Source organism: Thamnophis sirtalis, unplaced genomic scaffold (assembly GCF_051295495.1).
Source record: "Thamnophis sirtalis isolate CommonGarterSnake01/CBP01778 unplaced genomic scaffold, rThaSir2_p1.2 scaffold_1, whole genome shotgun sequence".
Taxonomy (NCBI): Eukaryota; Metazoa; Chordata; class Lepidosauria; order Squamata; family Natricidae; genus Thamnophis; species Thamnophis sirtalis.
Genome location: NW_028261381.1, coordinates 154499567 through 154527562, shown reverse-complemented (window position 1 = coordinate 154527562; position 27996 = coordinate 154499567). Strand labels below are relative to the sequence as shown.

The 27996-nt window shown below is 44.8% G+C and overlaps 1 protein-coding gene across 2 annotated transcripts in view; it reads right to left on the bottom strand.

Moving 5' to 3' along the window:
* Positions 1 to 2259: 2259 nt before the first annotated feature.
* The window catches only part of FRMD6 (FERM domain containing 6), a 142164-nt gene continuing 116427 nt past the window's right edge, over positions 2260 to 27996 (bottom strand). For both annotated transcript variants that reach the window (XM_087728381.1, XM_087728386.1), the window contains 10 exons: positions 27087 to 27163; positions 25399 to 25585; positions 14479 to 14634; positions 11387 to 11452; positions 8844 to 8912; positions 8099 to 8273; positions 7220 to 7558; positions 5272 to 5406; positions 3928 to 4019; positions 2260 to 3521 (listed from right to left, as the gene is read on the bottom strand). In XM_087728381.1, coding sequence (XP_087584507.1) covers positions 3237 to 3521; positions 3928 to 4019; positions 5272 to 5406; positions 7220 to 7558; positions 8099 to 8273; positions 8844 to 8912; positions 11387 to 11452; positions 14479 to 14634; positions 25399 to 25585; positions 27087 to 27163 — 1581 coding nt within the window. In that variant the 3' untranslated portion in view covers positions 2260 to 3236. The remainder of the gene's footprint in view (positions 3522 to 3927; positions 4020 to 5271; positions 5407 to 7219; positions 7559 to 8098; positions 8274 to 8843; positions 8913 to 11386; positions 11453 to 14478; positions 14635 to 25398; positions 25586 to 27086; positions 27164 to 27996) is intronic.

The following is a 27996-nucleotide window of genomic DNA, read 5'->3' as shown; positions in this document are numbered from 1 at the left end:
TATGGCGATACTATGGCTATGATTACAAAAATATCTCACAAAAATATTTTTTAAGGCAATATGCTATGAATCTTTTTTGTTTTGCTTGTAAATGCTTTTCTCCCAATAGTGGTTGAAAATTATTGTACCACTTGAACAATTCCTGATAAATCTGCCCCTTACCCTCCCCCCCGCAACAAGTCTATGGCTGCTATCCTCTGATAGAGGAAGTCCTCCTCCTGAAAAGGCTGCAAATATGTCAAAAGAAGTTATCCACAAGTCATATTACGTCTTCAGGTACCCTGGGACCAGAGCTCAGAAAAGTTAGCCATCTAGAACAGGGCTCTCCAACCTTGACAACTTTAAGACTTGTGGACTTCAATTCCCAGAATTCCTCAAGCAGCTTTGCTTCAACTCTGAGAGTTGAAGTCCCCAAGTCTTAAAGTTGCCAAGGTTGGAGACCCTGATCTAGAACACTGACAAGCATCAGGGTCTTCTGGAGAACTATCCTATGGTCTAGTAGAAAAAGTTACAAACCAGCAAACAACATGTTGACAGCATAGGAAGACATAGCTACTTCTAGTTCCTAAAGATAAAATCTCCCTTGGGCTGAGCTCAAGTCTTAGTGATGCTACAGAAGCATCTATATTCTTTTCATGGGAACAATATAAAAGTGGTCTGTCATTGTTTTTGTATCTTCCTGGTCCATAGAATTTCTCCTGGGCTCCTACTCAGACACAAACCAGGTCCCATCTTAACTAGTTTCCATCAAGGCTGATTAACTGCTACCACCGAGTGACCTACTACAGGTGGCATTTGCATATTTCGTTTCAGAGGAGGCTGCAAAATAATTATGTGCAGACACGTATGTAGATAGTAAAATAAGCATTTGTTGTATGCATATATCCAAGTCCATTAAGTGCAAGTCTTTTGTGGACCTAACCAATGGCTGAAGGGACCCTAAAGCACAATGGCAGAGAGGTAAGGAGGAAAAGATGAACCTCAACATTCCTGGTGGAGATTGACGCACTCAATTCTCTTGGGGAAGGGACTAAATAAAATGTGTTGGTTATTGAAACATGTGTTTCTGACAGTCTGGCACCCTGAAGCCTACAGTGAAGAAGCAATAGGTAAATATTTCTATTTTTTCCAATCTACTAAAAACAGGAAGTTACGCATAATCCATTTTTAAGTTATAATAAATGCTACACTGGATGCTTTTTTTGCTATGAGTACAGGAATGATGTATGAATGTACAGAGTACATTCATACATCATTCTTAATTGGTACCGTGTTTCCCCAAAAATAAGACAGGATCTTATTTTCTTTTGACCCCCAAAATAAGGACTTGGCCTTATTTTTGGGGAGGTCTTATTATTGTTGAGGTGCAGGAGGCAGTGAACTTGGTCACCTCATGTCTGCTGCTGTGTTGCAATATTTTCAGGGAGGGCTTATTTTCTGGGGAGGGCTTATTTTAGTGCATGCGCTCAAAAGCCTGATTGAGCTTATTATCCAGTGAGGTCTTATTTTCAGGGAAACAGGGTAGCTGAATCAACCAACTCCTGGATTTGCAGAAAGCAGTTACAAACTAAATAAGGGACTAGGTTATGAAATATGCTAAAGTCACCATAACAAGTAATCAAGGTTAAAACTAACCAAGCGTTTGCATGTTGTTCAGTAACTGGGAATTGTGCGGTGCAAGATCAGTCACAGTGTTGCAGGGAAAATGTATTGGATAGCATTTTCTTCTGTCACTGTTCTATTGATACTCATTCCATCCTCTCAGTGTGCTTGGACAATGGAAGGGTTGGCAGTCTTACCATGGGACCCCCTAAAAAAAGATCCCATGGTGATCTGCTCTTTGGTGATAGGAGGATGGCAGCTGATGGAGCTTTTGTTACAACCTATGGCAGACATAAAACCAGAGCATTCCTTTTCCAAGTCCCATTTGTTCATCGATCTAACTAACACTGGAACAAGATAGAAATCTTTCCCCTTTCCAGAAAGGGGAAGGGAACATCTCAGGATACATAGAAGCAAAAGTTTAGTTTAAAAAAAAATATTGGAGTAGGGAAAGCCATGTTTGCAGTGCAGAAACACTCTCCCCCTTATTATGCTCAATAGCAAAATAATAATAATAATGATAATAATAATAAAAACCAAAGAAACTATTTTAACCATGTGTAAAATGTGCATTTGCACGATTGTCTATACATGCAGTTTGAAAGAAAGGAAGTGTTAATTTTTCTTTTAAAAATAGCACTGAAATCAAAACCAAAATAAAACATAAATTGAGTTTTATATTTTCAAAAATACATTAAACATATACTCTTTTCTGCAATGTGCATATTTTTATATTCGCTCTCTCTCACACATGCTTTCTGTCTCTCTCTTTCACTCTCTCTCTCTCTGAACTTAAGGTACTTTGGTCAGCAAATCCTATTGCTACATCCTCATTTTTTTTCCCTTTTGAAACAACAAAGCTTCCAGAAAGTTTCCCCAAACCATCTAACATCTATTTGGGGATTGTTGTTGTTCATTTGCTTGTTTTGGTTTGTCTTCTTCTTTTTGTAAACTTTACAAAATAGCACAAAGATTCCATTTGGATCAAAAGCTTACATACTTTTTTGTGTGGGGGTGGGTGGGTGGGAAGATCACAAGATGGATTCCTTGCATCTCAAGTTGCTTTCATCATCTGAGCAACTTTTCTACACAATCCTTTGGGTTAGTTATTGCTTAGAGCTTCGTCTTGATGTCACTCACTGTGCAGGGGGCATTTCTTTGGCTTGACATGGCACAAAAAAACTTGGGAATGGAGAAGAAGAACTAAAGCGATTATTCTCACAAGGGGAAAAACTAAACTGCAAAGGTGATGCAAAAATCTATGGTATGCATAGCACAGAAGAGCCCCCGGGAGGCAAATAAAAAAACAAAAACAAATAAAAGAGATATATCTATACTTAAAGTAAACATTGTGCATCCTTCTTGTGAATCAAGATGTCCTTTCAAAAGAAGAGACCAGGTCTTCCAAATCCAACTGATTTTTAACCAAATCAAATTCTGCCTCACGGCAAACATTGATGCCGAAGAGCCCGCAAATAGGACGAGCTTTTACAAAAGTGCAACAGGCCTTGATTTTTTTTTTTAACGTTTTCCTGGGAAAACTGTTGAGGGGAAAAAATCCTGTTTGGCACAGCAGAAAGGGTTTTTGGAAGTGGAAACACTGCACTGTCTTGCCAGAGCACCCAAGGACAGCATCAGACAACAAATTCTGGAACATCTTCATGGGCGAGGTCCAAGGAAAAGTATTTGCTGGTTCTTTTGGCGGGAAAAGCATTTTGGATATTGATGCACTGTTGAGCTAAACAGCCATTACAATACAGGTCGTCTTCGGCCAATCCATGGCCACACCCGAATGTAAAACTCTGTGCTGTCTCCTGGCATAGGCCCGCCAGGCGCAAGAAGTCTTTTTGGTAGAGCCGAATGTCATCCAGACTTAAGCTGTGGCGATCGGTGGAGGTCCTTGCTTTCTGGCAGATGCTCTGTAGAAAATAAGGAAAGGTTTAATTTGTCCTTCCTTATTCTGAGACCCTCAAGTTATGGAACAACTTGCTTTATTTCTGTCTGGTAGCTTCTTTAAATAGAGTTTGATATTGATCAAAACATTATGAATTTTGTTATTGTTGTGGTTGATGGCCCTTGAATTTGACTGCAAAAAGAATGATCTTTCCCCAAATTTAGCCTCTTCTCTGAGGAGAGTAAGAACTTGAGAAGAAACACAGGCTGGGTTCAACCAATACATTAAATTATAAACATGGGTTGACAAAGCACAATGGCTGCGTTTTGCTTCCATTCCCGTTATGCTTAGCTGCCATTAGAATGCCATGTTCTGTCATAGTCACCCACCCATTCAGTCTGATTTGGTTTTCCCCATCACAATTCACAAACCTGTGGCAATGAATCAATGCTCTGGCCACGAAGTTTCACCACTGTCTCCGAGGAGCTGGAAGTCGACGAATTCACTTCTTTGACAACTAATCCTGAGTTAGGTGACAAGAAAATAAAAACCAAAAGAGGTGAGAAGTTTTCCTGATTCAATCGTCATTAAGTTTTCATGGTATTGTAATACTGAACAGGATACAATACATCTGAAGTGCACTTTTTGTATCCAATTGTATTGTAAATATCATATGAGCCTGTTCTCTTTTAGTTGGCCTTTACAGAATTCTAAGTACACCAATAATGAGTTCGATGGAATGAATACAACCTTCTTTAACCAGGTGCTCTCCATATGAGCAGACTTCAATTTCCCAGCTAACTAGGGACTTCCCGTGGGTCATGCTAACTAGGGATTATGAAAGCTCTTTTTTGGAGCATCCTAAGCCACGGATGAGCCACAGTGGCACAGTGGTTAGAGTGCAGTACTGCAGGGTACTTGTGCTGCCTGCCGGCTGCCTGAAATTTGGCAGACCGAATCTCACCAGGCTCAAGATACACTCAGACTTCCATCCTTCTGAGTTGGGTAAAATGAGGAGTCAAATTGTTGGGGGCAATAGGCTGACTATTTAAACTGCTTAGAGAGGGCTGTAAAAACACTGTGAACTAGTATATAAGTCTAAGTGCTATTGCTATTGCTGAGGAAGGCTGTCCTTATCCTGAAAATTATTTGAGTGGAAACGATTAAAATTCAGCCTGATATGACACAGTTTGGTAAAATACAAGATGTTAAAATTAAGACTGATATATCTACTCTGCTGGAACCTGCTAACTTGAAATGAATGGTTACTTCTTTGTTTATCATTAAATATTTGGTATGTTGCATGTAGTGTATATTTGAACCTTTTGTAATCATAATAAAAGTATATGTAGTCCTTAACTTACGACCACAATTGAGCCCAGAATTTATGTTGCTAAGCGAGAAATTTGTTAAGTGGATTTGGTCCCATTTTTATGATGTTTCATGCCAAATTTGTTAAGTGAATTAGTGCAGTTGTTAAATTAGTAACATGGTTGTTAAGTGAATCTAGCTGCCCCATTGACTTTGCTTGACATAAGGCTGCAAAAGGGACACTGCAACCGTCATAAATGTGAGTCAGTTGTCAAGCATCCAAATGTAAATCATGTGACTGTGGGCTTCCTGCAATGGTCGTAAGTGTGGAAAAACGGTCATAAGTCACTTTTTTCAGTGCTGTTGTAACTTTGAACTGCCACTAAACACACTGTTGTAAGTTGAGGGCTACCTGTATTAGGGTTATCCATTTGTTCCTTACTTATTGTAAGGAACTTACTCACCTGAATGTCCATTAAACTTCCTGGCCAACAGCATGTCCTCTGTGATGTAAATGCAAACATCAGGACTGATGTCATCCAGAGAAGTTTCACTTGTTGGCTCGAGATCTCGAGGATCATCAACCAGCATTTCTATTTCTGAAACAAAGGGATAATAAATGCCAGGGGAGTGGAGGAGCTGGAACAGCTGCATTGACAAGACTATGGGTACAAGAAAGCATAATCTCACAGAACAGAATAACGGAGTTAGAAGGGGGCCTGGAGGTCTTCTAGTCCAACCCCCTGCTTAGGCAGGAAACCCTACACCACTTCAGACAAATGGTTATCCAACATCTTCTTTAAAACTTCCAATGTTGGAGCATTCACAACCTCCGGAGATAAGTTGTTCCACTGGTTAATTGTTCTAACTGTCAGGAAATTTGTCCTTAGTTCTAAGTTGCTTCTCTCCTTGATTAGTTTCCACTCATTGCTTCTTGTCCTACCCTCAAGTGCTTTGGAGAATAGTTTGACTCCTTCTTTGTGGCAGCCCCTGGCAGCTTTACAACAGGAAAAAAAAATCTAAAGAGACAAGGAGCCTTTTCTTTTGTTCCCAGAATGAAAAGCAGCTGCGGGAAGCAGCAATCAAATCCAGAGGAATAAGAGAGGAAAATAATGCACACACCCTTTTCCTTCTAGGCTCTTTGTCCCACCAGCCGTAGGACAGGATGAAATCCACATGGAAAGGATTTACAGTCCTCTACGGGCCATTTCTTCACTCATGATAACTTCCTTCTGGCCACCCAATTTCAATAAGAAGAAGAAAGAAAGAAAACCTGACACCGACTGGGAGAATGCTGGCATGCTTTGTTTCATCTGTTGTTTTGCTGCTCTTTATTCTTGAGAATGTATCCTTGGATGTTTTTAATAACAGGAAATATTAAAGAGATAATGACATAGAAACCAAAGTCAGGGCATTGGCCCTTCTAGCACTGCCTCTACCAGGAGTTTTCAAATCTTTTTCAGGCAGTGGGAATTGATAATTAAAAATTCCACAAACCTTTGATAAAGAGGCAAGCTCCAGAGATTAAGAAAAAATGACTGTGTTCAAATAAACTCCATCAAGTTCTTATGCATCCATAGGCTCTTCCAGAACACAGCTTGGGAAAAAAAAACCCTGGTGCAAATCAGCTCCTCGCAGCTGTGTTGGATTAATATCTAGAATCCCTTTGGCATCCTGAGAAATTATGCGAGTTGACACCCAGCCAGCATATCATAAGACTAGTTATGCTCATTGCCAGTGGGTCTCTAGACACTCGAGCAGAGAAAACCCGTTCCAAGGTTGTTTGAAAACCGCTTTTAAAACTTGATATACCGAATTAATTTTTTAAAATATTTTTCATTGTTTTTACTGTACAAACATCGTCAAATAACTAAAAAAAACAACAACCCCAAAATGCATACAGAAAAAAAAGATGTAAAAATGGATATCTATTTCTAAATCTATAAAATAATATAGAAAATACAAAAACATCTATCAAAAAATAAATAAAGTAAATGTTTCCCCAAAAATAAGACCTCCTCAGATAATAAGCCAAATCCGGCTTTTGAGTCCATGCGCTAAAATAAGCCCTCCCCTGAAAATAAGCCCTCCCTGAAAATATTGCAACATAGCAGCAGCCATGAGGTGACCACGCTCACTGCCTCCTGCACCTCAAAAATAATAAGACCTCCCCGAAAATAAGGCCAAGCGCTTATTTCGGGAAGGGGGGTTTCAAAAGAAAATAAGACCTTATTTCCGGGGAAACACGGTAAACAGTACTGTACATGCACAGATTTACCATACATGTAAAGTATTACTATATTCCATATTCTGGAACTTGAATCCCAATTTAGGAATCAGACAAACCAACAAACTGAAACTCTACATTACTGGGCAAAGATTGTCAAGAATGAACCAAATGTGGGCAATTACCATCCTCCTGAGAGGAGTCCTCCTCCAGGCGTTCCTTCTCACTGCTTTCTACTCCAGAGGTATGAGAACTACCGTGACTGGTCATAGAGCTGCAAGCTCTCAGCTGGCGATGGACAGCAGCCACCATGAAGTCCTCCTCAGTCCCCCGTTCCCTGGGCTTTGGATCAGTCTCAATTCCAGAGGTGTGGGAACTGCTATGGCTAGCGGTTGAGTGGCGGGAGAGACGCTTGTGCTTCACACTGCCCGAACTACTTCCACTGGCTCGGGAACGCTTTTCCAGTTGATCCATATCAAGGTCCAGAGCATCGCTGATGTAGGATTCACGATATTGTTTTTTCTCTGGAAGAACCATACGCGAAAGAATGTAACACCCGTGCTTAATCTGGCGTCTGAATGATGGGCTCAGAAATGACATTATGCATTATGTATGGCTTCATATACAGTGGGTGCTATTATCACAAAGTCAGAAATGCATAAAGGCAAAGGTTCCCCTCGCACATATGTGCTAGTCGTTCCCGACTCTAGGGGGCAGTGCTCATCTCAGTTTCAAAGCCGAAGAGCCAGCGCTGTCCGAAGACGTCTCCATGGTCATGTGGCCGGCATGACTCAACGCCAAAGGCGCACGGAACGCTGCTACCTTCCCACCAAAGGTGGTTCCTATTTTTCTACTTTCATTTTTTACATGCTTTCGAACTGCTAGGTTGGCAGAAGCTGGGACAGGTAACGGGAGCTCACTCTGTTAATGCGGCACTAGGGATTCGAACCGCCGAACTGCCGACCTTTCTGATCGACAAGCTCAGCGCCTTAGCCACTGAACCACCGCCTCCCACCAGAAATGCATACATCGTTTCAAACTGGCGTTAAACGTGGGATTTCTACCTTCGTTCTCCTCTAGCTTCCTGATCTGCCGCAGGAGAGGTTGCAGGTTCATGTAGAGGCGATGGCTATTGCTCAGGAGCTGCAGGAGATGCCGAGATCGCAAAGGGCAGCCAGTGTAGTAGGTGAGCTTGCGAGCAGACGGCAGGCCGTCAGGCAGAATCTCAAATCTCTTGCCCTGCAAAGACAAGAGACGTGAAGACGTTCACCCACACACAGAGAGACTTCTCTTCAACCCAACTTTGTAAGGCTTTTAAAAAATCTTTTACAGTGGTTGTCATAATATATACGGCGGTGATAGGTAACCTTTTTGGTGCCAAGTTCTGAATGCGCACTTGTGCGAAATCCCAAAATGCAATGCGAGCGCCCCCACGCATGCACCCCGCCCTCCTGCATATGCACCCTTCCCTCACTTGCATTCGGCCCGCCCTGGTCCCTGTTTTGGCTTCCAGGTTGGTGCAGGAGGCCTTCCAGGCCCAAAACAAGGTGTGGAAGGGCGCACACACATGTGTGAACCCCCAAAATGCAATGCAAGCACCCCCCACACATCCCTCACTTATCCCCCGCCCCCCTGTGCATGTGTAGCTGAGACCTGAAGATCAGCTGGCCACCGGGAGGCACACGCGCATGCAGAATAGAGCTGGGCTGAGGCGACGGCTGGTGCCATCTGTGGCATGCATGCCATAGGTTCACCATCACAGATATAAGGTATCAAAATCCTACAGAGGATTGGAGTTTCCCTACTCACCACGAATACAAGTTTCCCTACGTTGGTCCAAGGGAAATCATAGAGCAGTTGTCTTTCACTGTTTACATTCTGAAAGGAGGAGAGAAGGGGAAAAAAAAGATAACATGATTACGCTACGCTTCTCTTAGAAAGTATACAGCTTTTAAACTGAAACAATATGCCCTGCTCACTGAATTCAGCCACTATTTTTCATTCCCTAAGTCAAAAAGGAAGCAGACGCATGAGGTTTTCAAATGATTTGCTCGACATGATGCTTGTCACATTGCATAGGAGGTACTGCTTGCGCTGATTAGATTGGACTGCCTGGCTAGATTTGGCAGATAACTTTTTTTTCCTGTTAAGAGTTGCATTACTCTAGAGCAGCAGCCTCCAACCTTTGCGGCACCACGGACTGGTTCCATGGAGAGAGATTTTTTCCGCAGACTGAAGAGGGCATGGTTTGATGTGCTGCCTGGATCCCACGGATGGGCCTTTGCTTGCGTGGCCCGGTTTCTGGCATGACACCGACCGGGGTTGGGGATCTCTGCCTTTGGAATAGAGAGCCAGTTTGGTATAGTGGTTAAGTTATCCGTGACCCGTCAAAACCACGGAGGACAAAATCGCGCTCGATGAAAGCGCGCATTTGACGTCATCACAGCGCGACGAAAAAAATTAAAAATTGAAATAAAATTAAAATTAAAGCAAGCCGATTCACATAAAGGTAAGGGTTAGGTTTAGGGTTAGGGTTAGGTTAAGGGTTAGGTTCAGAGCGTTAGGGTTACGTTTAGCGTTAGGTTAAGGGTTAGCGTTAGGTTTAGCGTTACGTTAACGGTTAGGTTTAGGGTTACATTTAGGGTTAGGTTAAGGGTTAGGTTTAGGGGGGTTAGGGTAAGGTTTTCACTTTATTTTTACATTTTTCGATAACAGCGCGATGTTTTCGTCGCGCTGTGATGATGTCAAATGCGCGCTTTCGTCGAGCGCGATTTTGTCCTCAGCGGTTTTGTGGTGGAACCAAGTTATCAGGTTAGAAAGTGGGAGATTGTGAGTTTCAGTCCTTCCTTAGGCACTCTGCTGGGTGACCTTGGGCCAGCATCTGGAGTGTCTCCCTACCAGCAGGATATAAAATAATACAGAACGCAACATTCACTCATTCAATTTATATTTTCTATTCCCTTTTGGAATGAAAAAATACTTAGCATAAATACACTCTTCCAATTTTCCCTTAAAACAATTCCCAGCTCTTCAGGTAAGTTGGCTAACAACAAGGGACTTGCTCAAAGTCATCCAGTGAGCTTCCATAAATCCGGGTGGATTTGAACCTCTATTTCCACGAAAGTAAAAGCCTATTTAAACTGCAGTGTCTCTGTATGCTGGTTTGTGTGTTCTCCAACACAATTCTCACAATGCTTCTCTGAACGTCCTCGCTCTTCCAATGGGGAGCTGACTTAACACTGTCAGAGCTGAAAAAGCTTCTTGGATGAGAAGCGAAACATCTTCAAAGGAAAAAACAAGAAAGCCCAGTTGCCTCCAGAAAAAGCACCTTTGGGACAACCATGACCTGGATGACTGAGAATCTCTACAGACATCTGCATATGAGCTACAGAATTTCAAACAATGAAATTATGACTCTTTTATTTGTTGTTACATTTGTTTGCTACCCAGTGGTGGGTTGTAGGAAGTACGCCCTGGTACGGGCGTACCGGAGCCTGCCAGGAGCACTGGGTACCGCTCTGGTATGGTGCTCCGGAGTGCCCACCGGCCCGCCCTCCTTACCTGTGTTTAAAGTCTTCAGCGCTTCCATGCATGGTGCGTACAGCACCTGCGCAACGCTCCACCGAGCAGCTGGAGCGTCGCAGAGGCGCTGCTGGACGGCAAGACTCATGCGTATGCTGTGTGCGTCCATGTAGACGCCGCTGGGCCTGTTCCAACCATACCGGTTGGAAGGGGATCTGGAACCCACCACTGTTGCTACCCATCGTGCCCTGGAGCTACTTCTGGTAGGCTTACAATGAAACAACAAAAATAAAAAGTGGGAATAATGTGAAATTGTAAAGATGGGCAGAGGGGCATCAGGAAGCATTGGGGGGGGGAGTTTATTTATTTACATTATTTATTCAAAATATTTTATTCACTTAGATACTGAGCTGTGCAGAATTGGGTTCAGAGAACAGAATTTTTAACAAAAAATATTTATACTGAGTAGGATGTAGTACTCTGGAACACTTTTCCAGATGAAGGCCCATGCTTCAGCTTTGAGTGTGTATGGACTGTATGGCATTGGGGGGGGGGGGGAGAGTCCCCAAATTATTTCATTTCATTTTAAAATTAAACCCAGTATCATTGTTTTTGGCTCAGGCATGTAATACTTTTCACCTTTTAGGGTTTTAAAAAAGGCAAATTTGGAGGTTATTGGGTCTACATGGAAGGCTTTGGGGAATTACATAAGACCCTGGGAACACAGCTTGTGCACATCTGCCAGAATCCAGAAAAAGAAATGGCCTCAATCATATCTGCATAAGTAACTGAATAGTTTGTACCAATAAGTCAGTTATGGAAACATGTACCTGGAATATCTGGATGCCCTTTGTGGTAAGCCCAAGGGAAAGGGAAGCGTCAATTTCTTTCTTGTCCTATGAGAAAATACACTTGCATTATTTCCCCACATAATGCATTTGGCTAATATTATCAATGACAACCTGAAATGTACAGCTCAGAGTCAGGTAACGTAGTGGTTGGAATGCAGCACTGCAGGGTTACTTCTGCTGCCTGCCGGCTGCCTGCAATTTGGCAGATCAAATCTCACCAGGCTCAAGGTTGACTCAGCCTTCCATCGTTCTGATCTGGGTAAAATGAGGAGCCAAATAGCAGTAGACTAGACTTATATACCGCTTCATAGGGCTTTCAGCCCTCTCTAAGCGGTTTACAGAGAGTCAGCATATTGCCCCCAACAATCTGGGTCCTCATTTTACCCACCTCGGAAGGATGGAAGGCTGAGTCAACCCTGAGCCGGTGGGATTTGAACCGCTGAACTGCTGATCTAGCAGTAGCCTGCAGTGCTGCATTTAACCACTGCGCCACCTTGGCTCTTGTTGGGGGGCAATATGCTGACTTTGTAAAACCGCTTAGAGAGGGCTGTAAAAGCACTGTGAAGCGGTATATAAGTCTAAGTGCTACTGCTACACATATTAACTAACTGATTGAGAAAAGAAACATTCCTTTGACCCAAATGAAGGAAGAATTTGGTTTTTTTTTAAAGCACTGCAAGAATTGATTGGACCACAACCGTATAACCCTCAGAAAAAGCAGGATAACCCACCACTCCATTCTTTTTCAGCATCATCCCTTCCCTTTGGCACCTCCAAAATTATTTTGCAGCGGGTGAGATCAGCATTTTTAGCTTGGAAAGTTTTCCTATTTTTATTTTGCTTTGGAGGCTCATATGGAGGCTTAGCTGCTCTTGCTTTCCACAGCTGGATGACACATAGGTCAGCATCTCCTGCTTGCTCCCTGCAAACAACTATCATTTGGAAATATGCATCTTTTCTTTGCAAATAGAAGCTCCATTTAACAATTATGGCTGTATCTGAACCTACCCAAATACAGTGTCTAAGACGGTCAGCTGGTAACACTGAATGCAGCCTCTAAGAGCTTGTCAAAGAATCAAATAGCAGGAGGCCTATAAAAATCTTACACCACCTTCAGTAGGGTCAACTTTGTTGTGCAAACAACTAAACAGCTTCTTAGGGCAATAATAATTCAATGAATGCCAATTGAGCAATGAGAATGTATCACTCTAAATGGGGTGATTTTGGATTCTTAAAAGACTGCACGGTGTAATTCAATGTTTATAAAATGTCAATATTTTTTCAATATCTAGAAAAAACACCCCCCCAACATACACTATGTCTGTGATGGCGAACCTATGGTACGCCCTCTCTATGGCATGCCCTCATCACTATGTCCGTGATGGTGAACCTATGGTACACGAGCCATCACCCCAGCTCAGCTCTATTGCTGAGCATGTGTGTGTGCGCCTCCCACTGGCCAGTGGGTTTTCAGGTCTCTGCCACGCATGCGTGGGGGACAGGGCATGTGTGTGTGGGTCATGCATGCATGTATGGGGGTGTGGGGCGCAGAGGGAGTTGCACGCGCATTGCATTATGGATGTGTACATGCGTGCAGGCTTTTGGCACTTGACGCCAGAAAGGTTAGCCATCACTGCACTATGTCATTATAGCCACTGCAGTGGTGGTGCAGTGATTGGAGTGCAATACTGCAGGCTACAGTTAGAACACAGTACTGCAGACTACTTCTTCTGACTGCTGGCTACTGGCAGTTCGAGTCTCACTGTTCTCAAGGTTGACTCTGCCTTCCATCCTCCCGAGGATGATAAAATGAGGACCCAGATTGTTGGGGGCAATATACTGACACTGTAAGCCACTTAGAGAGAGCTACAGAACACTGTGAAGCGGTATATAAGTCTAAGTGCTATTCCTATTGCTATTATAAAGAATCTGAGAGCCAGTCTCCAGTCCTGGCTCTAATATTTGGGATGTACACAGCTAAAGAGATCCATAGAGGAGCCCTTGAATTTGCAACAGTCAGGCCCTGCAGAGAATTTCATCCCAATGACCTTGAATAGTTCCTGAAAAATAGAATTTATGCTGCTATTGGGCAATACATTTCCATTATTTGAAAAATATTCAGCAAACTAACATATTTCACTCTCTGGATCAGGATCTGGATAGCATATCTTCTTAAATGCAAGATGGAAAATTAATTCTGTTATATTCCTACTGTTAAGCCTGCTTTCCTCTCAGCTGTGCGCATTACTCAACTCACTGAATAATCCACACTCCCATTGTCATTTGGAAAAAAAACATTTCAAACATTTGCTTGCAAAGCAATTACTAAAGGACCATGATTACATCCAACAAAGTTAGTGCCAGTCCAGGTAACATCCTCCTGAATCTCAGCTGCCGGGCAGAGCACAATGCTCACAGATTTAGAATTCACCACATATCTTTATCTCCAGTTTTTGAAAAGGGACTATTAAAAAAACCTGCAGCTACTTGACTTGCAATTTAAAATGTGCCTCTAAGCCAGAGGTGTCAAACTCAAGGCCTGGGGGCTGGATCCGGCCTGCGGGGTACTTAGATCTGGCCTGCAGGGGTGCTCTGGAAACAGTGAAGGACTGGTCCACAGTGCTTTTTCCAGTGAAAACGGTCTCCCAAGCTCTGTTTTCCACTGTGGCCCTCCCGAGCTCCATTTTCACTGGCAGAGGGTTGCAGGAGGCTGTGGTAGCCAAAAATGGGAGCTCGGGAGCCCATTTTCACTCGCAGACCACTCAGGGCACCACAGGAGCTCCTGACAGAAGTGACATCAAGCTGGCCAAGCCCCCCCTGACCATGCCCCCCCCCCCCATGAGATCAAACACAACCCTTATGCGGCCCTCAATGAAATCAAGTTTGACACCCTTGTCTAAGCCTACCTCCAAAGAATTTTTTTTAATTGGATTTTTGTGATGTGGATGAATCGTATGATAGGGAAAAGTTAAAAATTATGACTGGGAGGCATCATCCCATAAAAAGATTAGAAACTGCCGAAGGGTGGTCCCTTTACCCAAAGGTTGGCTTGCTGTAGCCTCATTCCATACCTTGTACAATCTGTAATAATGGACAGCTACGTCGTCCAACCGAACGGCCTCCTTGATGTACTTGAGGTGGGCTTCAGAGGCAGTGAGAGCACACTGGTCTTTGTGCATGATGGGGATGTGTTTCAGGATGTAATCCTTCCCTCTCTTGGCCACCACCTGTCAAGAAGGAAAATGCATATTAATTATTAGGGTATATGGGTTTTCATATTCTCAGGCACTTAGCTGTTCAACTATTTATTTACGGTAGTCAATTTACATGACTCTGGGCAACAGAGTGTGTTAAAAAGGTAAAAAATAATGTGTGCAAAGATTAAAATAAACAGCAGCTGAAAAAAAACCCCACAACAATCATTAACACAACCAGGAGACAGCCCCCTTTGTACACTGATTCCAGCCTTCCCTGCTTCAGATGTCCTGGGAGGCAATGAAAATGGTGCTTATGAATTTCCTGGGACATTTTAGGCATTAAAAGATTGTTCTATTTCAGAATAACCAAGGGGTGAAGAATATAAAAACAACCCTGTTTGAAAGGAAGGAGGAAAGGAAGGAGGGAGGGAAGCAAGGAGGGAAGGAAGGAGGGAAGGAGAGAAGAAAGGAGGGAAGGAAGGAGAGAAGAAAGGAGGGAAGGAAGAAGGGAATGAAGGAGAGAAGAAAGGAGGGAAGGAAGGAGGGAAGGAAGGAGAAAAGGAAGGAGAGAAGGAGAGAAGAAAGGAGGGAAGGAAGGAGGGAAGGAAGGGGGGAAGGAGAGAAGGAGAGAAGAAAGGAGGGAAGAAAGGGGGAAGGAAGGAGGGAAGGAAGGAGAGAAGAAGAGAAGAAAGGAGGGAAGGAAGGAGGGAAGGAAGGAAGAAGAAGTAGGATTGTTGTAAAATAAGATGGATGTATGGGATGGTAAGAAAGCAATCTCAATTATATTGTCAATTGTAGGGGAGAAAAATTGTTATAAATACATATTATTAACAACAGTAATGAGATTATATAATTGTGAATGTATATATGAGAAATAAAAATTTTAAAAAAAGGAAAAAACAACAACCCTGTTGAATCAGGCTAAGACTTGCCTTAATTCAGCATTCTGTTTCTTAAAGTGGCCAGCCTCTGTGAGTTTGAAAGTGGGAGATGAGAATATGCATGCCATCCACTACCGTTTCCTTGCAAGTAATATTTGATAGCACACAACCCTTAGCCCAGATGTAACAGTGAGTCTTCAAGACCAATAGATCTAACCTCTACAGCTGTCTAACTGACATCCATGGCTTTCAAAAACAAAGCAGAGGAAAGGAGATATTAAAATACTCCTGGGAAGGTGGCTTAAAATGGAAACAGTGAGTCAACACTGTTGAGAGGTTATTATCTTCTTACCTGGCAAGTTTACGCCAACAGTTACCTTGGGAGTTGGCAGAACTTGAAAAGAGGTCAGTTCACCTACTGGAAAAGCTATCAAGTCATGTTTCCATTGCACAATAGTAATAGCACTTAGACTTATATACCGCTTCATAGTGCTTTTACAGCCCTCTCTAAGCGGTTTACAGAGTCAGCATATTGCCCCCCCAACAATCCGGGTCCTCATTTTACCCACCTCAGAAGGATGGAAGACTGAGTCAACCTTGAGCCTGCTGGGATTTGAACTGTTGAACTGCAGCTAGCAGTCAACTGAAGTAGCCTTCAGTGCTGCACTCTAACCACTGCGCCATCTCGGCTCTTATTTGAAGGAAGGTTTCACCACAAGCATTTGATGCGTGAAGCTGCCTTATGCTCATGTGCCACATTGCCATACACCATCTTTTCTCAATCTCAGCACCTTTAAGATGGGTGGACTTCAACTTCCAGAATTCCCCAGCCAGCATTGGGGCCATAATTCCAGGAACACCTGTCAGTACAGGTAAATAACTGCTGACTATGAATTCTGAGCCTGTAGTCCCAACATCTGCAGAGCATAAGGCTGCATCTGCAAAAACCAGGAGACTTCCTTCCAGCATTTGCCATATTTTTTTCATAGACACCCAGTAGATGGAATCTACTATATTTGGCATCTAATTGTTCATTTGCTACCACAGGATTATCATTTTAATGCAATTCCTCTAGAAGGATTCCAAGATAAATTGGCCAGTTGGCTCTCGAATACATCACCTCTCTAAGTAATTGTTAAACTATTCTTACTGTTACCAACTTTCCAGGGACGCAATGTATTATTCAGTGGTGGGATTCAAATTTTTTTACTACCAGTTCTGTGGCTTGGTGGACATGGCATGGCTTGGTGGGCATGGGAGGGGAAGGATACTGTTAAATCTCCATTCCCCCACTGCAAAAAGGTTACTGCAAAATCCCCATTTCCTCCAGATCAACTGGGACTCGGGAGGCAGAGAATAGATGGGGGAGGGGCCAGTCAGAGGTGATATTTGCTGGTTCTCCGAACTACTCAAAATTTCCGCTACCATTTCTCCAGAACTGGTCAGAACCTGCTGAATACCCCCTCTGGTATTATTCCAGAACATACATCTTGGAATAACAGAAAAGTTTTGACGTTCTTCTCCTTGTATAGTTTCAAAAAATTGCATTTTAGATTTTCCCTCCCAAAATTGTCCTGCAGTGAAATTACTCCTTCTTTCTGCTAGCTAAAAAAAAGGTCAAAAATCTGGGATGCAACTATGAAGTCATTTTAGCATTGATTAATAGTGTTTTCACCTTATGGGAGGAACAATGAACTCTGTTGCCATTTTTGTGGCAATATTGTTTTGTTTGATAACATTCTAAATTTTCTCAGAGAACATCCTAAGAGTTTCCTTTTGCATCTCCCCATCAAAGACTTTGGTGAAAGTGATCTTTGCATAGCTCTCAGTCTTATGCAACAGTCAAATCATTCACCAAGATATGAACAGCCTAGTGCTGTATTTGAGTTTTAGAGCTGCCTGTCAGAGGCAACTTAGCAGAGTCAGTATAATACAGTGGCTAGAATACTGAACTAGGATTGAGAAGATGAAGGTTTACATTTACTCCAATGTCAAAAATGTGATCTTTCAACCCAACTTATGGGATTGCTGTTAAAATAAAATGGGATTGGGTATGTACGTACTCACATATGTATGTATGTATGTATGTATGTCTGTATGTATGTATGTAGGCATGCATGTATGTATTGTGTTGTGAGTCATGGAATAAAACATAGGATATAATTAAAAATATATCCCGTCTCTACAATAAATGCCTATGACGATTATCCAGATAGATTTGCCTACATCAGGGGTGTCAAACTAAAGGCCTGGCGACCGGATTCAGCCCACGGGGCCACCCTGGAAACAGCAAAGGAACGGCCCAGGGTGCTTGTGCCAGTGAAAATGGGCTCCCAAGCTCCATTTTCAGCTGCCACGGCCTTCTGCAACCCCTTTGCCACTGAAAACTGAGCTCAGGAGCCTGTTTTCTCTGGCAGAGTGATTGGGCCACCACAGACACCCACGACAGGAGAGATGTCGAGCTGGCCATGCCCATCCTGGCCATGCCCACCCTGGTCCCCCAGGTCAAACACAACCTTGAAGTGGCCCTCAATGAAATTAAGTTTGACATCCCTGGCCTACATGATGGTAACTAAAAGGATGATGCTATGAAGATGGGCCACATTTGGAAAGTTGGCTCCTTCCCCCTTAGGCCAAACAACTTGAAGGCAATAAAACAGTTAACTAACTCCTTCTGTACACCTCCTCCACCCATGTTGTTGTACTGCAAGCATGAATGTCTCTGTTATGCATTCCCCATGACATCATCCTCTCTTTATAACTAGAATCTATTCTGGGGATGCCCACAGCTGCTGCATCCGCCACTACCAAAAATTCCAGCTGAAGCACTGGGTGACACGAACAATCACACAGTACCACAAGACACTGCCAGGGAAGATCTTTTCATATGCTCATAAACTCCTGTTATTCCATCACTATTCTTTAACTCCAAGCATGTACTTCTGATTTCATGGGCCCTAATTTGCTCTCCTCTTCATTCACTACCCTCTTCTAGCTCTTACATTATTCCAGAAATATGGGTAACGACAGGTTACCTTTCCTTCCTGAAACTATGAATGATTTTTCTGATATGGTTAGTCAACCAAACTTGAAAAAAGATTCTCTATAAACTATCTGCTTCTCTGGGGACAAATATAGCAATAGCAATAGCAATAGCAGTTAGACTTACCGGTATATACCGCTTCATAGGGCTTTCAGCCCTCTCTAAGCGGTTTACAGAGTCAGCATATCGCCCCCACAATCTGGGTCCTCATTTTACCCACCTTGGAAGGATGGAAGGCTGAGTCAACCCTGAGCCGGTGAGATTTGAACCGCTGAACTGCTGAACTAGCAGTCAGCTGAAGTGGCCTGCAGTACTGCACTCTACCCACTGCACCACCTCAGCTCTTGATATGCAGGTAAGATAACTTATGATCCAGAACAAGGAATCCTAGTCATAAATAAAAGCATCTTACCTCTGAGGGGCTGAAGGTGGAAGGGGATGTACCCTTCTCTTACACATCACAACTTCTACATCCTCTCTCCAACATTTTATTTAGGATTTATTAGACATTTATAGGCCGCCCTTTTCCCTGAGGGGACTCAGGGCGGCTTACAATCAAAAGGAAGGGGAGTGTAGGACAATACAAAAAAAAATGTGCACAAAAGTAAGTTAGACAGTAAAACTCAACATTCACTCAGCATTCGGGAGGGGCAAAAATAAGATTATCCCCAGGCCTGACGGGCTAGCCAGTTCTTGAGGGCTGTGCGGAAGGCCTGGACGGTGGTGAGGGTACGAATCTCCACGGGGAGATTGTTCCATAGCGTCGGAGCCGCAACAGAGAAGGCTCTCCTCCGAGTAGTCGCCAGTCGGCACTGACTGGCGGATGGAATACGGAGGAGGCCAACTCTATGCGATCTGATGGGACGCAGGGAGGTAATTGGCAGAAGGCGGTCTCTCAAATAGCCAGATCCACTACCATGGAGCGCTTTATAGGTGGTGAGTAGGACCTTGAAGTGCACCCGGAGATCGACAGGTAGCCAGTGCAGCTCACGGAGGATCGGTGTTATGTGGGCGAACCGTGGTGCGCCCACGATCACTCGCGCGGCTGCATTCTGGACTAGCTGAAGTCTCCGGATGCTCTTCAAGGGCAGCCCCATGTAGAGCACATTACAGTATTCCAGCCTGGAGATCACAAGGGCTCGAGTGACTGTTGTGAGGGCCTCCCGATTCAGGTAGGGCCGCAACTGGCGCACCAGGCGAACCTGGGCAAATGCCCCCCTGGTCACAGCTGAGAGATGGTGGTCAAAAGTTAGCTGTGGGTCCAGGAGGACTCCCAAGTTGCGGGCCCTTTCTGAGGGGTGTAAGTTTTGTCCCCCCAGCCTGAGTGATAGTATGTTGGTCAAATTTTTGGGAGGGAAACACAACAGCCACTCGGTCTTGTCTGGGTTGAGTATCAGCTTGTTTGCTCTCATCCAGTCTTTAACGGCTTCCAGACCCCGGTTCATCACGTCCACCGCTTCATTGAGTTGGCACGGGGCGGACAGATACAACTGTGTATCGTCCGCATATTGGTGGTATTTTATCCCGTGCCTTCGGATGATCTCACCCAGCGGTTTCATGTAAATGTTAAATAGTAGGGGGGATAGGACCGACCCCTGCGGCACCCCATAAGTTAGGGGCCTCAGGGACGATCTTTGCCCCCCCACCAACACCGACTGCGACCTGTCCAAGAGATAGGAGGAGAACCACTGCAAGACAGTGCCGCCCACCCCTATCTCCCGCAGTCGTCGCAGAAGGATACCATGGTCGATGGTATCGAAAGCCGCTGAGAGGTCCAGGAGAACTAGGATGGAAGCATGGCCTCCATCCCTAGCTCTCCAGAGATCATCAGTCAATGCGACCAAAGCGGTTTCTGTGCTGTAACCGGGTCTGAAGCCAGACTGGAAGGGGTCAAGATAGTTAGCTTCCTCCAAGGTACGCTGAAGCTGGAGAGCCACCACCTTCTCAACAACCTTCCCTACAAAGGGGAGGTTGGAGACTGGACGATAGTTATTAAGAACAGCTGGATCCAGAGACGGTTTCTTCAGGAGGGGTCTTACCACCGCTGTCTTGAGCGCGGTGGGAAAGTACCCCTCCCGAAGAGAAGCGGTAACAACCGCCTGGATCCAGCCTCGTGTCACCTCACTGCTGTTGGCAACCAGCCAGGAGGGACACGGGTCCAGTATGCAGGTGGAGGCGCTCACAGCTCGCATAGCCTTGTCCACATCCCCAGAGGCAACTTCCTGAAACTCAACCCAGAGATGGTTTGCCAAGTCTTCTCCTTGTGTCTCGGCTGGATCTACTGGGGTGGAGTCCAGGTCCGCTCGAAACCGGGCAACTTTGTCCGCCAAGAACTGGACATACTCCTCAGCCTTACCCTGTAGGGAGTCCCCCGTCTCCCTCCTATTTAGGAGGGAGCGGGTTATCCTAAACAGGGCGGCTGGGCGGGACTCGGCGGACGCTACCAAGGAGGCAATGTATGTTCTTTTTGCTGTTCTTAAGGTCCGAATATACTCCTTGGTGCATGCTGTTAAAAGTGCCCATTTCGACTCGGACCTATCAGACCTCCACGAGTGCTCTAGGCATCTCCTCCGGCGCTTTACCTCCCGGAGCTCCTCAGTGAACCAAGGAGGCCTCCGGGGGCCGCTGACCCGGAGGGGCCGTAGCGGCGCAATCCGGTCTAGAGACTCCGAAGCTGCCGAGTGCCAGGCAGCGACGAGGGTCTCCGCCGAACTGTGGGTGAGGGTATCAGGAATAACCCCAAGCTCCATCTGGAACTTAGCAGGATCCATCAGTCGCTTGGGGCGGAACCAGCTGGTCGGTTCCTCCTCCCTACGGTGGGGGTTTGGCCTCCGGAAGTCTAGCCTCAGTAGGTAGTGGTCTGACCACGACAGGGGTATGATCTCATTACCCCTCAGACCAAGATTGTAACTCCACTGCTCCGAGAGGAATACGAGGTCAAGCGTGTGACCCGCTGAGTGAGTTGGGCCTCGAATTACTTGAGTCAAGCCCATGGCTGTCATGGAAGCCATGAACTCCTGCGCTCCATCAGAGTGTTCACCGAGCGAAGGCAAGTTAAAGTCCCCCAGAACTATAAGTCTAGGGAACTCAACCGCTAGCTCGGCTACTGACTCGAGGAGCGAGGGGAGGGCTGCTGCAACGCAGTTGGGAGGCAGGTACATAAGCAGCAGACCCACTTGACCCTTGAGGTCCAGCTTCACTAGCAGGGACTCACACCCGACAAGCTCCGGAGCAGGGATCCTACGAGGTACTAAAGACTCCCGGACTACAATAGCCACACCGCCACCCCTTCCCTGGGCTCTCGGCTGGTGTAGCACCTGAAATCCGGCTGGGCACATCTCAACGAGGGGGACTCCTCCCTCCGCGCCCAGCCATGTTTCAGTAATACATCCAGGTCTGCGCCCTCATCAGTTATCAAGTCCCGGATGAGGGGGGCCTTATGAACAACAGACCTGGCATTTAGCGACAGCAGTCTGAGACCAGGGTCCTGGGTACTTGCGCCATCTGACCTTGGAGTGGGACTCCTAGGGCCGGAAGGAGGGATCTCTATGACACAGCGAGCCCTCCTTCCCCGATGATGGCCTGCCCTAAAGTCCCCGCCATATCTGCCTCTCCCTGTTATGACCGCAATGCTCTGACCCTCTCCCGTGGTTGTGGTCCCCCCAACCACCCCGGTGACCCCCGCATACCCCAGCAGGTCCTCCGAATCAGTCATACCCAAACTCTCACTCAAGCAGTCCTCACGGAATAATTAAAACACAAAGTTACAACAGTAATAATAATAAAAGTGAGATCATTCATATCATCTCAAGCAATCCCATGCACTCAACATACCATATTAAAAGTAAAAATTAAAAAATTTAAAAATTGCGCGGGCTCACAGACACAATGTTCAGTTTATGGTAGTCCAAAGGTGTCTTCTGCCCTCTCCTGAGGGAGGGCCTACCTTGAGGGGGGGCTCTTCTGAAAAATTCAGTGTAGTCCAGGGGGGGGAGGGGCTGGGGGGTAAAGTGAGTTCGAGAGTCAGCTGCAATGATGAGAACCGGGGAGTTAACCATAGTAGAAAGAAGTCTGGTAAGTGTGTTCATTTCAACAGCTTCTCTTGATGTCATTTCCAGGATCAAAGGAGTCCAAAGAGGGAGGGAGGGAAGCTTATCTCCGATAGAAGGGGAGGGAGAGGGACGCTCCATTCAATAATCGGGCCCGACGTTCTTAGGGGCCAGCGCGTCAAAAAACAAGTCCAAGGTGGTCAGTTTCATTAGCCAACAATGTTGGCATCCATCGAGGCTGGCAGCTCGGAGAATTAAAGTTTACCGGTCCGCTGCCAGCTCCGAAATCACAAGACACTCCGCACTCCCTCAACTCTGTCCCAGGGGCCAATTTCCCCCTCACCAGCTCTCCCTTAGTTCTCCTTTAATCTCCGCGGTCTCCGCCAGTTCCTTCTGTTCAAGCCGCGATGTTAGGCGGCGTCAGATGGCAACCACGGCCGGCAATGTCGGTGGCCAGCAACAAGCAGCGTCCCTCGGCGTCTATGACGCTTCCCAAACTCCCCTCTCACCAGCTCTCTCGTTGTTTAACTCAATTCCAATCTCCACCGTCCGCTACGCTTCCCAACATTTATTTTAAATTCGTTCGTTCGAGCCGCGATGTTAGGCGGCTCAAATGGAAAGAGACGGGCGATGTCGGCAACCAGCAGCTTCGGCGGCTTCTTATGGTGTCTGCGGCCAGCAATGCCGATGACTCTTGCCGTTTCTAGGGCTCAGCGTCTTTCCGAGCTGGCAGCTCGGGGAGACCGAATTCTCCGCAGCTGCTGCCAGCCCCGGGACCGCTGGATGTTCCGGCAGACTCGCCTCGTCTTGGGTCAGGTCCAGAGTCAATCAATACCTCCTTATGAAAGTTTTCATTATTTTGAAGCAGTTTGAAGCGTCCCAGATACAGCATTCCGAAGGTTTTTTTTTAAATTGTGAAGATAAAATTAAAAGAGGATACTTTGTTTGGAATGCCTGGCACATTCAAACTCCTTGTCAGGCTAAGCCCAAAAATGACATCGTACAATACAGAGTTCCATTTGCTTACAGACAATACAAAAAATCTTGCTAGATTAAACCCTTATTCATGAGCCAAGGTGGCGCAGTGGTTAAATGCAGCACTGCAGGCTACTGCTAGATCAGCAGGTCAGCGGTTCAAATCTCACCGGCTCAGGGTTGACTCAGCCTTCCATCCTTCCGAGGTGGGTAAAATGAGGACCCAGATTGTTGGGGGCAATATGCTGACTCTCTGTAAACCGCTTAGAGAGGCCTGAAAGGCCTATGAAGCGGTATATAAGTCTACTGCTATTGCTATTGCTATTGCTATTGCTATTAATGGATATACCATGGGAGATTCTAGGGCAGTGTTTCTCAACCTTGGCGACTTGAAGTCTTGTGGACTTCAGCTCCCAGAATTCCCCAGCCAGCTATGCTGGCTGGGGGATTCTGGGAGCTGAAGTCCACAGGACTTCAAGTCGCCAAGGTTGAGAAACACTGTTCTAGGGGGTAGCTATTGTGTCTCCTATCCAGCTCTGGGCTATGGTGGTTCTTGCCTCATCCATTTCCTTCCAGGGAAAATGGTGCTTCACTGTAGTCTATCAAAGCACCCACCAACCCTCCCTTGGTAGGCACTATTTCTCACACTATTTTTGATTCAGAGGAATTACTTCCAGAAACTGCTGGGAACTACCTGGAATTACAGTCCATAGGAGGTTCCATGTCCAGAGGGGAAGCAGAACATTCCAGAGACTGCAGCCTCTGAATGGCTGTTGCCCCTACAGAGGCTTCTGACAAAGGCTTTATGCCCTGTGGCAGAGCACATGTTTTTCATATACAGATAGTCTTTGTCTAACAATGGTAACTGGGACCTGCAACTCCACTGCTAAGCAATGCAGTTGTAAAGCATGTCACGCAAACATGACTGCAACAGTGTCATCATTGTTAGGTGAATTCCGCAAGGTTTCAATGTCTCATGACATCACCATTTGTGACCACCTCATGGCTTCCCCAGCTTCTTTGCTTGTCCAAAGCTGGCAGTGAAGACTGCAAATAGCGATGCTGTGACCACTGTAATTGCACGCTGGTTGCCAAGAGCCCAAATGATAATCACGTGTTTGCGAGGATTACAACTATCAAGACCTGAAATAAGTCCCTCTCACTTAGCATTGTCATTACTTTGAATGGTTGCTGAATGAGAAGTGTTTTAAGGAAGTCCTAGCTTTCTTTATAGCATCTCTCAATTCTCAGTGACCCAACAGGATGCAACAATGCCATGCCTGAAAATTAGCTTGATCTGGAAATCCTTGCAACCTACCACCAGTTACTAGAAAGAACCAGGAAGCCTTAAAACCAATTTTACACCATACATCACATCCTTATCTATAGTTTCTGAGTTCTTGTCCAGCCATACAACCTCTTATTAAAAGTGATCAACTGAAACAAGTTCCTTTGGTATTTCTGCCCATTGCATAGTTGCTATGAGACTCACAATTGCTTCAAATGGCTAAGCACACCGATAGCAAAGTTGACCATACAGCCATATTTCTTCCTTCCCTTTACCATTATAAAAACTAAGCAAGGAGGAGACTCAGTGGCCAAATTTCTGCAAAAACCAACCTGGCTCTGGCAAAGCTGAAAAGGCCTACTGTGACCTTCTGCATTTTATCCAGCTGATGTGGACAATGGCCAACCCTATACCAAAACAGCATCTGCTGCCCGAAATGTTTCTGAAAATGGCCAACACCCCGCCCCCCCAGGCTTGCTTTGTGTTTCAGAATTCAAAGTTAACAAGGAACATTCCCTCAAAGACAACAAGGTGGTTTTGGAAGGCGCCCTTACTTACCCATGCAGGAAAGTATGCTTCAGGTTCAAAGTATTTCCCAAAATGCTTGTTCCTTTTGAAATTGCCTAGGTCAGCCTGCAGTGCAAAGGCTGCTAGGAGGAAATAGGCCTCTTCACGTAGCATGCACTGAGAACGCAGGACTTGTTTCCTCAGATGCCAGTAATAATAGTAGCGTGCAGTTCGGTCACTGGACAAAGATGAGAAGGTGAAAAAGAAAATAAGGAAAAAAATGAGCAAATGTTCAGGACATGGAACCAATCAACAAGAAAACCAGAGATAAGGAGTGCACTGTATCAGAAGAGTGTGCATGCTGGTCTCATTTGGCAGCTTTTAGATGCTTGATGTCAGATGTCAGAGTGCGCACAGTGTGACTATGTGAGACAACCCAGGAGCAAATACAGTAAGCAAAGGTTTGTATTTAAACAGAGGTTTTATCTACAAAGAATATATACATATATGTACTTTAGTCAGACCTCAAACAAGCAGCAAGCAGCAATTACAGCACGGAAACACATGCCCCAATAGGGCCTCTTCTTATTACAGGCTCTTAAAGTGATATCAACCTAAAATTTTGCTGATTCATTCCCAGAATTACACCATCATAACATCTGGTCAGCACTTAAGTTATTACCCTGACAGCAGAGTATTCTAACCCTTATTCCTGGATTAACAGAATATTTTACCTGATTTAAGGCAATCTGATTTATGGTAATCTGTATACAGATTAACATTATTCCCCCAGATCTTTGACAATGCCTTAAACCTAATGCATAGCAGCACCTCAAAGTGGGGAGAGGGACCAAAATGTCAAGAAGGCCATTGAAACCATATCACTGAGGTTACCATTTTGACTTTTGCGTCCACCCTTTGGGGAAGGCCAGGTCAGGAAATGGACACCATAAGAAATAGCGGAACTCTGTTTTAGTGAGATGGTTCTCGAATCTGGCAAATTTAAGACATATGGACCTCAACTCCCATAATTCACATTCAGTATGTTGAAGCCCAAAGTTGGGAAACACTGATAACAGAATCTTGAAAGTCTGACAGTGTTTTCTCTTACACCAAAGAGAGTTAAGGCAAAACACCCTTGAGTTTCTTTCTTAGGCCTCCCTATTTTCCCAGGCTATGCTTATCTTTTTCTGGAGGTAGCTGCACATTTTTTCCCCAAGGCCATTTCGGTTCTTCCCTATATGTTGACTTCTTGTTTTGAATGCCTCTGCTGATGTGAATTTCTTTTTACCATTGCTTCATTGCTTTAACATTTATCTTGCTGCTGCTTATTCATTTTATTAATTTTCATACTGTTTTATTACTTTATCAAATTTAGGCAAGCCTTGAGAGGGCTTTCATCTTCAATGCAGATTTTTAAAAACAGATAAACAGGACAAATTATCTTGATGAAAAGTCTCAAAGAGTCCAATTGCTGAAGATTTGGTAATATGTCAGTGCAACTTTTCCCAGGCTGTGGCCTCCATGTATTTATTACTGTGATTACTGTATATCTTTCCAGATTTCCTGGCAGGAAGTTGAATGAGTGGTCAAAAAGCTAAGATGTTATTTAACTTGTGGTCAATTCTGAGCGCCCATACTTATTTTTTGCAATCCTCTAGCATCAAGGCTTTGAATAGAACTCTCTGATGAATACACATCCCCCCTCACTCTAGGTAGTCTGGCTTTTTCAAACTTACCTGATCAAGCGGCCATTCTCCACATAGTACTGCACTCGAAAGTGAATGATCATTGGGGGACCAAACTGGTCTATACCCTGCAATAAATAGCAAATATAAATATCAGTTTCCAGACTGAGCAAAAGGAGGGCCATAAAAAGACCTCTGCTGGATCAGCCCAAAAGTGTATCTACTCCACTTTCTATTCCTGCAGGGGCTGCTGAGATGGCCATTTGCAACAACCTCTTGCTTGTGCCCAGCCTTTAAAGGATACTTCCAGGGGTGAGATTCTACTGGTTCGGGAGGAAAGGAAGGGGGAAAGGAAGGAGAGAAGGAGAGAAGAAAGGAGGGAAGGAAGGAAGGAGGGAAGGAAGGAGGGAAGGAGAGAAGAAAGGAGGGAGGGAAGGGGGAAGGAGGGAGGGAAGGAAGGAGGGAAGGAAGGAGAGTAGGAGAGAAGAAACAAGGGAAGGAAAGAGGGAGGGAGGGAAGAAGAAGTAGGACCGTTGTAAGATAAGATGGATTTATGGGATGGTAAGAAAGCAATTTCAAGTATATTGTCAACTGTAGGGAAAAATTGTTATAAATACATATTATTAATAACAGTTATGAGATCATATAATTGTGAATGTATATATGAAATTGATAAAATAAAAAAATTAAAATAAATAAATAAATATCAGTTTCCAGACTGAGCAAAAGGAGGGCGATAAAAAGACCTCTGCTGGATCAGCCCCAAAGTGTATCTACTCCACTTTCTATTCCTGCAGGGGCTGCTGAGATGGCCATTTGCAACAACCTCTTGCTTGTGCCCAGCCTTTAAAGGATACCTCCAGGGGTGAGATTCTACTGGTTCGGCCCAGTTCAGGCAAACTGGTAGCTCTGAAGATCAGTTGAGAGCGAACCGGTTTGCTCCGACCTTCAGGTGGGCCCA